At 30.5% G+C, this 13,750-nt stretch overlaps 1 protein-coding gene across 6 annotated transcripts; it reads left to right on the forward strand.

Moving 5' to 3' along the window:
* The first annotated feature begins 1,634 nt into the window (after window positions 1-1,634).
* Window positions 1,635-13,516, forward strand: LOC105117055 (probable leucine-rich repeat receptor-like serine/threonine-protein kinase At3g14840). Of its 6 annotated transcripts, XM_011014593.1 has the most exons (29): window positions 1,635-1,916; window positions 2,366-2,543; window positions 2,614-2,685; window positions 2,784-2,855; window positions 2,960-3,031; window positions 3,786-3,857; window positions 3,939-4,010; window positions 4,104-4,175; window positions 4,828-4,899; window positions 4,992-5,063; window positions 5,208-5,279; window positions 5,361-5,432; window positions 5,558-5,629; window positions 5,728-5,785; window positions 5,823-5,842; window positions 6,279-6,350; window positions 6,577-6,639; window positions 6,731-6,811; window positions 9,371-9,442; window positions 9,586-9,597; window positions 9,673-9,716; window positions 10,048-10,415; window positions 10,486-10,675; window positions 10,805-10,924; window positions 11,009-11,124; window positions 11,223-11,433; window positions 12,179-12,410; window positions 12,490-12,640; window positions 13,048-13,516. In XM_011014593.1, exons 1-29 carry the CDS (start codon window positions 1,754-1,756, stop codon window positions 13,261-13,263), a joined length of 3,159 nt encoding a protein of 1,052 aa, XP_011012895.1. In that variant the 5' UTR covers window positions 1,635-1,753; the 3' UTR covers window positions 13,264-13,516. The 6 variants fall into 6 exon arrangements, with proteins under 6 accessions (XP_011012895.1, XP_011012900.1, XP_011012898.1 ...); XM_011014598.1 differs by lacking the exon at window positions 5,558-5,629; XM_011014596.1 differs by lacking the exon at window positions 4,104-4,175.
* Window positions 13,517-13,750: the final 234 nt, after the last annotated feature.

Consider the following 13,750-nt stretch of genomic DNA (forward strand, 5'->3'; position numbering starts at 1 on the left):
CTTGATATTTGTTATCATTGTTTAATCCTTACATTAATCTTACATCTCAAAGTTCTCATCAACTTCTTTTTCTTTTTCTTCTTCTATTATTATTATTGTTGTTATTATTATTATTATTATTACTACTATTATTATTAGTATTACTACTGCTATTATTATTATTATTGTTGTTGTTGTTGTTATTGTTATTATTGTTGTATTATAATTTATACAATTAACCTTTCTGTGATTCAATCCCGATCTTGCCGAGTTATTTATTACTTTGATATTCCTGCACTTGTGCTGTATGTTAAATTAAACATAACTTTTTTTGTAAATAAAGAAATTAATGCGTGTTGTGAACTAATTAGTTCTAAAATTTTGTTATATGAATTATTATAAGGTTAGCTCTACAAAAAAGAAAGGAAGTTGACATCATGGTGAAAGGAAGTTGACATCATGGTTGAGTTGTGAAGTCCAGTATGATGGGACGAGAACATTGTAATTATTATTTGCAGGTGTATAAATTTTTTGAATCGATAATTTGATATTAAAAATATAAAAGAGACTTTAATAAAATTTAAATATTAAAAAAATTACACCGAATAAAATCGACACACATATATGTATGTATATATATGTATGTATATATATTTGGGTTGTTACAGAAAACGGTCCAACAGAGTTAAATTTATTAGTTTCATTTCTTGCTTAAATACACTTCTTATCCATTCTAACCCATATATAATCAGGTCGATTGTCTACTTTTATCTTAAATATTATAAGATCTTAGTGACACCGGAAATTGCAGCTTATTTTGACAATTCTTTAGCAAGTTTCAGTGCTTTAATTTTGAAATAGCAACTGCACAATATGGCTTTTGTTCATTTCAGTTATGCATTTTTTCTGTCATCACTGTCTTTGCTCTTTATTGAAAAGGCATTATAGAAATTGCATTGGTAACTTCCGAAAAGAAGTCTTCTTCTTTAGTCGCAATACAATACTTATCATTCTCAAGTTCCCACCTTGACGTAGTGGGATGATTTCATTAATTTAAACCTTGTTTATTTGCTTTGCTGAAATGTAATTTTTTTAGAAAAGTTGTTTATATAAAAATAAAATTTTAGAAAGTAAATTATTTTTTAATATTTAATGGTGTTATGAAAAATAAATTAAAAAAATATTATTTAGTATTTAGTCATGAGTTGGAAAATAATTTATTAATATTTTAATTTTATTTTCAAGTGTATTAAAAGAATATGAATTAAATCTAATAGATAAAAAAGTTAAAGGAAAAAGAAATTGAAAATAAATTAAATTTTATAAATTATTTTAAATAAAATAAATAATAATTAAAAAAATAAAGACTAAATCTGATATTTAATAAACTTTAATTGACAAAAGAATAAGAAAAAAATAAATAATAATAAAAGAAATAATAACTAAAATTAATATAAAAATCAAATAAAATAAAGTTTTAAGAGATAAAATTGAAAAAAAAATAAAACAAAATATATAATAATCAAAATATTAAAAAATAAATTTGATATAATTAATAAATAATAAAATATTTTTTAAGTTTTTGAAAGTATTTTTCATTTAAAATAAAAAAAATAATCAAAAACAGTGCTTAATGATAACTTTTTATTATTTTACGATTGGAAGCTGGTTTGTCTCTTGTGCAGGAATGTTTTTATCCATGTGTTAGTATAAATACAAGCACAAGCAGTGGCATACACATACACACCGCAAGTAACGCTTTAGAGGTAGAGTTATGACGAAACCAATGGGTTCTGAATGGTCAGTAATGCTCATCAGCAGACTTTTTCTCCTCAACTTTCTTCTTCTCTGGCAACCTGGCACTGGGACTACTAGTACCACTATGGATGATAGAATCGACGAAGTCGAAAACAATAAATCACTTCCACAACATGAAGGTACAAATTAACCACCGTTCTGTTCATTCAAAAATATATGCAGTATGTTTAGTTTAATTACTAATCGATGTGGGATAGGGTGAAAGCATGCAGATAGAAGGCCGTTGAAATTATCATGAATAAATTGATTACGAAAGAGAAGCTATTCGAACATGAAGAGTTCTTTTGCAGCATAAATAAATGGTCCTATTGCGCATTAACTAATTTGAAAAGATATCTCATGAAAACATTGTACGTATTAGTCATTTATTTAGTAAATAAAAAATATATATATGCAAGTGCAATAACATAGTTGACTCTCATTTAATTTACTAGTTTCATTTCTTGCTTAAATACACTTCTTATCCGTTCTAACCCGAACATTTAAGTATATAATAAGGTCGATTGAGTACTTCCATCTTAAATATCAGAAGATCTTAGTGGAACTTAATAAGAATTTTTTTCGGCAGTAAGTGCTCTTCGACTCCTTTCACAGAAGTTGCAGTCATCTTCCACACTGTTATCGCTGTCATCTTCCACACAGTTATCGCTGTCGTTTCCTATTTGTTCTGACGACCAGTCTGCCGAGATAAAATGTGGTTACCCTGACAGCACCAAAAATGGATCGTTTCGTTCGGTCACGGAAATGTATGTATAAAACTTTGATAGATTCAAATTCTGATTGTCTCGATGTGAATTACTTCAATTTCTTTGACAGAAACTTGGCTGGAAAAAAGTTGGATGGATCTATAGACAATTCAATAGGTAGCTTCAAAAACTTGAATAAAGTGTAAGTATCGTAACTCCATATACATTTCTCTTTTCAGTATTGAATCTACAGTGGTCACCATTGATGAAAATGAGGTTTGATCATATTGCCCACAACAGTTATCTTTACTATAATCAGCTTTCTGGTGGGATTCCTTCAACGCTGGGGCAATTACAGCATCTCAAGTATTTGTATGTTAAAGCTTGGATTCCTTGTTCTTTATATATAAATGATGGCATGCATAGGCTCTTCTTATTTCTAAATAATGGTAAAATGGCTTTGTGCAAAACATCAGGGACCTTTCAAGCAATTCGTTGACCGGTTCTATACCTTCAAGCCTGACAAAGTTGCAGAATCTGGAATATCTGTAAGTCTTCCAGTTTAATTTGGGTTTATACTTTAGTTTGCTCAGTTTTGAATCGCATTAACCTTATCCCTTTCTTCATATATATATATATGCAAATTAGAATTCCATAAAACATATAACAACATTGTGATATTATGTTTTTCTCTTCAATTGAAAAAAAAGAATAAAATATAAAATAAATGGTGTTGAAATTCCTTAGAAATGATAGTAGATAACCCTTCTAATGATGACTGAATTGTAGCAGATTCTATCAAGCTTCCTAATGAATAATTAGTTCTAACAGAAGTCATATTTTAATGGTGTGATTTAAAGACAATTAATAATTAATAATCTCTTTAAACCGTGTTCTCAAGTTCATTAATTAAAAATAAATAAATATAAGGTATTGGTGAATTGTGCAATAATTATGCTTAAATAACTTTCTAGTTGAGAGTACGTTAGAGTAATATATATAGCTTATCAAATAACTTAAATTTTTAAATTGAAATGATTATTTATCAATTATTTATATAATACAAAGACGTTGAGATTATATTTTTTTTTTCTAAAATAACTTGTTGATTATATGAAAAAAAACACTGCGTAAAATTTCAGAAGGAATGTCTATCAATATTCGTGAAATATAGAAAACTTCAGAAAGACCTTTTCTACACCACAACTGATAAAAGTTCCATTGATACAATATAGAATTGAATCTGTTGATGATATTAACTACTGAAAGTTTTTATCTTCCGGGATATGTATCATGAATCAGGGATCTTTCCAGAAACGATCTTGATGGCACCATCCCTTCGAATCTGACGGGTCTACAATCGCTTCGTGGATTGTAAGTCAATGTTATATTTGCAAGATATTTTTTTATTATATATATTCATATATTCATTCTGTTATCTGTGTTGAAAATCAGGTATCTTTCCCAGAATAAATTGACGGGGCCAATACCAGACAGCATACGATATTGTCAAAACTTGACAGCGATGTAAGTGTTTCTTTTTACAGATTAAAACAGTCTTGCATCTATATATGGACAGCTTAATTCTCAATCAAATACCTGTACATCTTCCTGTCACAGCTGTGCCGACCGCAACTTCCTCAGTGGTACTATAAACGAAAATTTGGGCACACTCTCTTCACTTACATATCTGTAAGTTATATTCATTATACTTCAAATAATATAACCATAAATTCACTCAACACACACCATAACGAGGTAATTTCCATAGTTATTTGAAGGAATTATAATTATAGCGCTTGTAAATTATAAACTATTAAATATTTTTATTCATTATATTATAATAATTTATGTTATCACTCAGTTACGTAATTAATTATCTCGTAATTATGCTAGTTATTATATTACTGTAGATCATGTTTTTACCTTAAAAAAGTTATAAAAAATTGAGTATAATTTCAGATAAAAGTTCTTTGTGACCGAGATCGAGAAGACAAAAACATATTTACTCTTGTAAAGTTATAAATACTATTTTATTATTTTGTTAACTTAAAAATAATGTAATAGCAATGTCTTGAAGTAGGCCCAAAAGATAGGAACCCGTGATAAAGGCACAGCAAGCCCACCAAGAGATTATTAATTTACCACTTGTCTTAAATGAAAGGAACGAACAACAACCAATAGACATGGCTACATGGGCCGAGATTCCGAAATTATTAATAAGAAAATATAATGTTCAATACCATTTATTAAGTTACTGTGACTGCATAGTTCTAGTTATTCATTGCTCCTTTCATTCTACATGATATTTGCGTCTTATACATTAATATCATTCGACTTGCAGGGTTCTTTATTATAACTCGTTGTCAGGGCGTATTCCAAAAGAATTAGGAAAACTGTCTGCACTCCAGTATTTGTGCGAAAAACTTACTCACCACTTCTTTTAGTCTTTATTTCGAGAGTATTATAAATTTATCTACTTATTTGTCTGTTTCTCTGGAGAAAAAGGGACCTGGATGGCAATGATCTTCGTGGTGAACTTCCGAACGAGCTTGGAAGTTTAACCAAACTTCGAGTCCTGTAATTTTCTTCTTTTTTCTTTTGTCATTTTGATCATGGAGAGTCGAACTTCATTTAACTGTAGATGAGGCCCCATGTGAAAATTTTGAAACATACGGCAACCTATTTAGCACTTCCAATAACCTAGAACTTAATTTCTTGTAGATACTTGACATCGAATAATTTTAATTGGACAATTCCTCCGACATATGAGAATCTGACCAATCTTGAAGTGTTGTGAGTTTCTTGGTTCTATTTTCTCTTGCAATTTAATTGTTCGGTGTCATATAACTAAAGGAAGCATTTGGGTCAATGCAGTGCGGTAGGTGGAAACAATTTGTCTGGTCCGATACCTGATTATATCGGAAAATGGGTGAACCTCACCCATCTGTAAGTTTTTTTTTTCTATAAAACATAGTCAAGTTAAATGTTATAATCTATTGAGGATTTAATTAAACTTGTGAAGCCAAACAATTTGGTGCATTGAGCTGACTGTTGCATTGTGTACTTGTCAGGGTCCTGATAGGAAATAATTTTGAAGGGAATCTGCCTGCAGAAACTTTTAATCTGACAAAATTAGAGAAGTTGTATGTGTAATCATGTTATTTTATTTTAATGTGGAGATAGACATGAAACATGTCGTTTTCTTATTAATGAGTTATAAAGTGTTGTTCAATGATTCCAGGTGGGTGAGTGATGTAAACAATCCCGGAATATCTTTCCCAAAAGAATTCATACCGGAGCCCAATTCTCTGTTTCCCTAAAGAAGTCATACCGGAACCCAAATATCTGTCTTCTGTGTGAGTGTTTTTCTTCATATTTATGGGATTAATTTGCGAAAAATCTAGATTAATGTGCATGAATTTACTCGGAAATCTTTAGACGTTTAGTTTTCCAAGTAGATAAGCACTTTCATTGACACATCCTTGGGATTTTATTTCATATGAAATTAATATTATAAAGATGTTTTCCACCATGCTTCTGTTCTGCCAATTTCTATCGTTGTGTAATATTATAAAGAAACTATTTGATAATGACTTACATTTTATTTATTTAGTTTATTATGTTAATTAACTAATAACTTTAATATTATATTAAAGAACTATTGTAATTCAAAATTTTACACTATTAAGAATGTTTTTCCATTAACTCTATCATGTTTAAAATTGATGAAAAACATCGAGAAAATGGAAGTTGTTAATCGACGGTCTCTTACTTCTTCATTTGTTCCTGCAGGGTTCTGAGAAATTGCAATATTAATGGTCCAATACCCGAATACATTGGCAAGTGGCCTCACTTATCATATCTGTACGTTTACCTTTTACGAAATCTCCAGTAATTGTTCAATCTTAGGTAGTCTACACCAACTGATTAAAACTCCATCGTGTAAATAACTCAACAATTATGTCTATACATTGATCTCATTCGTTCTTTCTTTTAACGTCAGATGACACTTTGATCGACATTACCAATTAAGTCTCGAGTTTTCAATTTTGGGTAATATATATTTGATGCGTTTCGCTTTGGCTCGCAGTGATTTGAGCTTCAACAACTTAAATGGTAGCATTCCAGAAACATTTCAGAAACTGACAAAGTTGTATGTGCCAAAGTTGTTTATATTTATATTTATATAATATAATGTATAGCTGGCGAACACTGTTGCTGATGTGTTGGTGTTTCTTGCTTAGATTTTTAACGAGAAACATGCTTACTGGGCTTCCTTCATGGATCACTGACCCGAAGAAATCGAAAAACAGTCGTCCTACAGTGTAAGACACTAGATTAATGCAAGCTTATCTGCAGCTGTCTACATAATTTCTTTTGAGAAACTTTTGAATCACTCCTTTATCTGTGTCGAAACTAAGATATTGATGATTTTCTCTTTGTCTATTTTTAGGACTTTATCAAACAATTTCATCTTTTGGGTTACCTTTTTTCAGATGAAGTTTGGTGTTAACTATGGTTTGTTCTGTGGTTAAACATAGAACAAACCAGAGTTATTAAATGACACCTAGCATTTAGCAAGGTGACATATGTTAAAAAAGGTTAAAGCACAAAATTATCCTAATGCTATATTAATGTTCTGTGGTTATGCCTCTTTATTATGTTCTCCTAGCATTAATTTAGCAAGGTGACATATGCTATTTTACCATGTATTTATAAAATATATGGTAAAATTTGAATTCATAATTATTTGATGAACAAAACTTTGATATCTTGTAAATAATCAATTCAATTTTAAAACTTAAATTATTATTATGTGATATTCAAAATATAATTTATATAATTTTTTAATATCTTAATTTTTAAATCTATAAGTCTAAAATAAAATAATTGCAGAAAAGATTGAGTTTCCACAACTCAATGACTAACCAATACAAATATATCAAAGAATGATATAATCAAACATACATAAATTTAATGATTTAATAAGTAATTTCCAAACCATTTCATAACCCTTCACACCATGTATATAACCTAACATCATAAAGTATATAACTCACCATCACATCATATTCAGATCACGTGGGTATTTGTTTACACAGTAGCTTCTACTTTTAAAGCTGATCGTGTAAACATGAAGTTTGATAACATTAAATGTTAATTGCTTTTTATATGGGACCCATACATAATTTTACTCAAAACACCGTTTCGTGAGAAGCAGCTGAGAGTTGCTTCTCACGCCTGCAACTGGGTGAATATAATTCACTTAGACATGAGGCATTGTTCGCTTGGAGTGAACAATGCCCAGATAAATATAATTCATTTTGGCACTGTTCATGTGAATAGTGCCAGTTGAATAACTACTTGTATTAAAAAAAATTATTTTTTTAAAATTATATTTTACTCTAAAAAATTCAGTTTTCGTTGTTGCGCATTTAAGAAACTATAAAAAATATAATTCTTGGATAGATTTCATACGTGATGAAATTGCACATAATTTAATGAAATAATAAAAAAATATTTGATATCAATATTATTTATTTCATGATATAAAAACAATAGTTAAATCTACAATATTTAAATTAAAAATCATCAATATATATATTAATTATTTATTTATTTTATAAACTCAATTTAAAAAACATTTTTTTAACCAAACACATTAAACTAATTTTTATTTAACCTCAATTTTAACCACATTTTTAACCAAACATATATTTTTTCAAACCAACCTCAACTAAAAGTACTTTTATAAAACAACTTTTTTCAAACCACAACCACAACAGTTACTATAATACTAAACACCTTCACATTACATAACCCACCACGCCAAGTATGTAACTAAGTATCACATTATGTGTTCATAATGAATGTAAAGATGCAAACACACATGCTTTATGAATTTTATTTAAAAAATATTTATATTAATTACTCACACTTATATAACAAGTATGTAAACCACAATCTTCAACAAATTTTTTATAAAGAAATGGTATACAACGCTTCTTAAATATCTAAACACATTTCTATACATAATAGAATTAATTTTAAATTCAGATGGGAACCATAAAACATGATAACAAACCATCAATAAATCTCAGTTCTTTATTAAAACCTATCTAAAAACTGCTATTTACAACTAAGGACTAAACTATATCTTTTTTACAATTCAAGGGCAAAATCATAACTTTTCAAAAATTAGGGACTAAACTGTAATTCCTCCATCTTCAACTTCAAAATAGATTTTTTAGAATTTCAACATGATTCTTTCTATACAATTCTTCAATAATTCCTAATTTTATTCCTAATATTAAAGTTATTTAAATTCTTTTACTCAAAATTCATCAAAACACAAGCAAAATCCCATATCAATTCATTTCTACATATTCTATTTCAATATGTATTTACAGAAATATATATTATTCTATACATGAATTACTTCAAATAAAATCACTAACATCACATTAAATTTAATTTTTCATTAAATTTTTTATAAATCAAATAGAAAGATATTAAAAAAACCTTACTCAAGAGTTAAATGATTAGTATATGATGAATTTTGAGATAGGGTTTGAAGAAATTTTTCTGCAAAAGAAAGGGAGAAAAAGCTATCGGTTATAGGGAAGAAATTTCACTAGAAAGAGGAAAGTTTAAATGGAGTTGTTGACATCACCCCCCTCCATATATGGGCTAGCACATAAAATATAATCCTTTCATTAAAGAGACAACAAATGGTGGTTAGTATTGAATAAGTGGCATGCTAGGAAGGTGACATGTTAAGAAAGTTAATTTTGATGAATTATTAACTGAGGAAAAATTATGAAAGCAATTTAGGGAGTAGTTAAATTCTGCAAGCTTCATTTTTATGAATTGTTAATTTGCAGGGATCTTTCTTACAATAACTTCAACGTGTCATGTAAAAATATAAAATGCTTGGGACTGCAAAATGTAACCATGTAAGGGGACGAACCACACTCCTTTCCATTTTGCTTTCTGTTACAAATTTATTGACTTTAATGAATCACTCCTGAAGGTTGTCATTGATTTTGTTTTTTGTTTTTTTTTTTTTGTCTAATTTCATGATCTTGCTGCTTTTCAGTCACCCGACAAGGTATGTGATACCATCATTTTCTGCAATAAGAGTGATCTTGAAGTATGGCTAACAAATTTCTGTGTTAATTCTTAGGTCTTTCATACATGACATGAAGAGAACAACATGTCGTCGAAAGCGTATGTTCATTCTTTTGAAATCTAAATGCATTTGGGATTCCTTATCTAACCTTAATGTTTCAACCACTACTAAAACACTTACGAAAATCTAAATGCATTACCACAGCGTATCACCACCAAATACACTAGTCATTTTCCATTTGTAAGGAGTTTGTTTTTCAAAAAAAAGAAATTAAATAAATAACTCAACTAAATATTTTCCAAGTGCATTCAGGCATAGGTGCGCGCACATACCTACATTATTAGATAGAGAATTTCTATCTTCTAATTATATTTCTGATTTTCTCATTGGAAACAATCATGTTTGTACTGAAAAAAAGTTTTCCTGCAGATAATTCCCTGTTTATAAATAGTGGTGGTGAGGATGTATATTACGGAAAGGATCATTATCATAACGATACCTCCATATCAAGTTTTAATCTTAGTCCATCTGATGATTGGGCTTATAGCTATGCTGGGGACTACCTCATGACAAACTTCAATGCCAGTGCTTCAGTAATAAACTCGACTTGTGAAGTTACTAGCTCTAAGGCAAACATAGACAACAATTTTCGCCTTGCTCCCGTCTCTCTAACGTATTATGGCCTCTGCTTGCGTAAAGGCGAGTACATTGTGACACTTTATTTTGCTGAAGCATTATATTCTAAGAGTGAAGATTACAGCACATCAGGAAAACGAGTGTTTGATATATATATTCAGGTAAGTATTAACTTGTCAGAATCCTTATTTATGTACTAATGTCACACACTTAAGAAAGTCTTGATTGTAGGGAACGAATGTAAGGCCAGATGTCAACATAAAGGAAATCTATGGGAAAGAACATGAAGGAAAACAGCTAGATTTCCTGGTCAAAATAAATGATGGTTCGTTAGAGATCCAGCTCTTCTGGGCTGGCAAAGGATCTATATACGGACCAGGTCGCAACGGACCTCTGATATCAGCCGTTTCCATCACTCGTGGTAGAACCAGGATTTTTATTTTTTATTTTTTTTCTATTAAAACCCAGGATTCTGTTGCTGACTTCATTCTCAGTGTGAGAATAGTTTATTTCTTGGCTGACAACCATTGTTTGCTGTATGTTTCTCAAGTTCCAAGAAAACTGCATGGTTGGGAAATTGCGTTGATTATAGGATGCTGTATTTTGTTTCTGCTGCTGTTGCTGGCCTTCATGTGGAGAATGGGCTGGATAGGTGACAGAGAATTGCGAGGTAAGCACTTTTTTCTCTATCTGGATAATTCTTACCATAATTGTGTTTCAATTCACTTGACTCATGTGTTATTGGAATATGTAGAAACCAAAGTGAAGATTGGAGAGAGAACTTTCACCCTTAAACAGATCATTCATGCAACAAAAAAATTTAGCCCCAAGATGCAGCTTGGTAGCGGACGTTCAGGGATAGTATACAGGGTAAAAAAAGAATTTTACTTGTTCCTTAATTTTTTCCTTTGGAAGAATAACTTTCATGTTATTTAACCTTTCATCATTTTGATTTCACATGCCTGCAGGCTGAATTGCCAGATCTGACTGTAGCAGTGAAGAAGCTATTCACTCATTCAAAAGCAGTAGATGAAATAGAAAGTGAAGTTTATGCCAAGAAGGCCTTGGACTTGAAACATGAAAACCTTGTTAATTTGATTGCTAGTTATTCCAGAAGGCACCTAATTTTGCTCATCTACGAATATATGGAACATGGCTCACTTGGACAAGTTTTATTTGGTAATTTTCTGATCTCTCGGTCTCAATCTAATTTGGCATTTAAAATTTTTGCTAACGAACTTGGACAAGTCTCGTTGCTCCACTTAGTAATTAATATTTTAGTTTAAAAACCTCTATTTTCTTAGAAATTTTACTAGCTAGAAATTAAAATGGTACTTCTAAGTAATGCACGAGGCTCCAATTTATCTAGTTTACTCCTTAGGTTCCATTAAAATGGTGTAATTTATACACCTAATCTAAGAGCAACGAAAACCGAGCTACGTGGAAGGCAATGAACCCTTAGTTAATGCATGCTTAAGTCTTGTTACTTTTCTCTTTACCTTTGATATATTAAATGCTTTTGGATTTATTTACACACATACACACACGCTAGAACTGATAAAAGTGAGGTGTTTATATACAAAGTCATGGTCCATTCAGAAAAACTTCCAAGTTAATAATAGTGTTCTTTTAAATATTCAAGCCTTGCGTGCAGCCTATATACCGATCTAAGTGACTTTACGATGGTTTTAAAGTTTATATTGTTTTATGTTCACCTTTTATTTTCTCTATACAACATTATCCCTAGTTTGTAGTTTATCTTTTAAGATTGTCAAGTGTTTTGAAGCTTAAGTCTTTTCAGTGTCGAGTGTTAGTTGAGTTTGGTTCTAATCAAAAGACCTTAACCTTATAGTGATCCTTAATCAACCATTTTTTCACAATCAGAACATAGGAGACTGCTGACCATTGACTTGGGGATTTGCAGGTACAAATCCCACTGTGCAAATTGATTGGCAGAAAAGATTTATAATCTGCAGGGGAATAGCGAAGGGTTTGAAGTATCTTCACGAAAGGAATCCACCAATAATTCACAGAAACATAAAAGCCAATAATATTCTGCTTGATGCAAGTTGTAATCCGAAAATATCAGATTTTGGATTGGCAAAGCTTTATGAAGAGGAAAATCCATATATTGCGATTGGAGCAGGAGGAGATCTGTAAGTAAACATTGACTTTACAATTTTATTTGGAGAAAATTGGGTTCCTATTTAATCTATCATTTCGTTGCTGTTGCAGTCTATACATGTCACCAGAGTATGCAACCCGGAGAGCCATGACAGTGAAAGTCGACGTCTACAGTTTTGGGATCCTTCTCCTTGAAATCGTTAGTGGGAGAAATAATGCTGACTACAGAGCAAACCAAGAAACTGTTTTTCTTCTAGATACGGTAAGAGCTAGATAACTGTTTTTCTTAATTAACATTTTTTAGCAAAAAAATGATCAAATAAGCTTACTAGACGTTTGATTTTTTACGAGGAACAAGACGATAATGCGATATCAATTTAATAATTTAATGTTTTTGTTACGAAAGAAAGGTTCAAAATCAAAACCTTTTTGATAAAATGAGGTAATTTTATATATCAATTAAGCTAGTATGTTATTCATTCTGATATTATATAAATCGAAGTTTTTTCCCCATACAACAATACTTTAATTTTGGGTCTCATGAGATACTAACACTCAAATGATTGGTATTACTTGAATAACTAATCCAAAAACAATATTTTGAGATAATTAGTATATAGATATGATTTTCCTTTTGGAGATATTTCTTAGAAGTTCAAACAATTGCAGGCTGGTAATTTAAATGCGCGGGGAAGGCTAGGAGACTTAGTTGACCCAAGCTTGCGCACTTATGACTGGGACCAAGCGAAAATTGTCCTGCACTTGGCAATGATGTGCACCGATCAATCACCTTCTCTCAGGCCTACAATGTCTGAAGTAGTGGCTGTACTTGAAGGCGAAAAAACTCTCGAGGATCTCTCTAAAGTGATCGCTCCCTCGACATGATTTGAATCTCTCCTGCTTCACCGGATGGTCAGTGTGTGTGTATCGTGTGGTTTGCCGGTTTCTCCATACCTATTGAAATTTCTTCTTTTTTTTCTCTTCGGTTTCTTTTCCTTATCCACCTTTTGATTTAAATCTTCCTGATAAAGACTCAGGAAAAATATGTACTGTTTTTTATGGAATTATGGCCCTGGAGATTGCAGACCTCGTTTGTTATGTGACATCTATATATATGTTTCATGTTGTCAATCATTCTCAATCTATGAATGTTTTCCTTACATTTTAGCATATCCAGTCTTCATCGTAATTTATTTATTATTGCTATTGGTGTCATATTCTGTTGAACTGAGGAAGAATATATTTAATTTTTATTTGAGTACAAAAATAAGAGCAAAAGAGGCTCTTATACATATAGCCGATACATAAACTAATTAAAAAAAACTTATTACACTAGTCTAGGAAATAATCATGGACGATTTACAATCAAGTA

This window comes from Populus euphratica, unplaced genomic scaffold (assembly GCF_000495115.2).
Source record: "Populus euphratica unplaced genomic scaffold, PopEup_1.0 scaffold1152.1, whole genome shotgun sequence".
NCBI classification, from domain to species: domain Eukaryota; kingdom Viridiplantae; phylum Streptophyta; class Magnoliopsida; order Malpighiales; family Salicaceae; genus Populus; species Populus euphratica.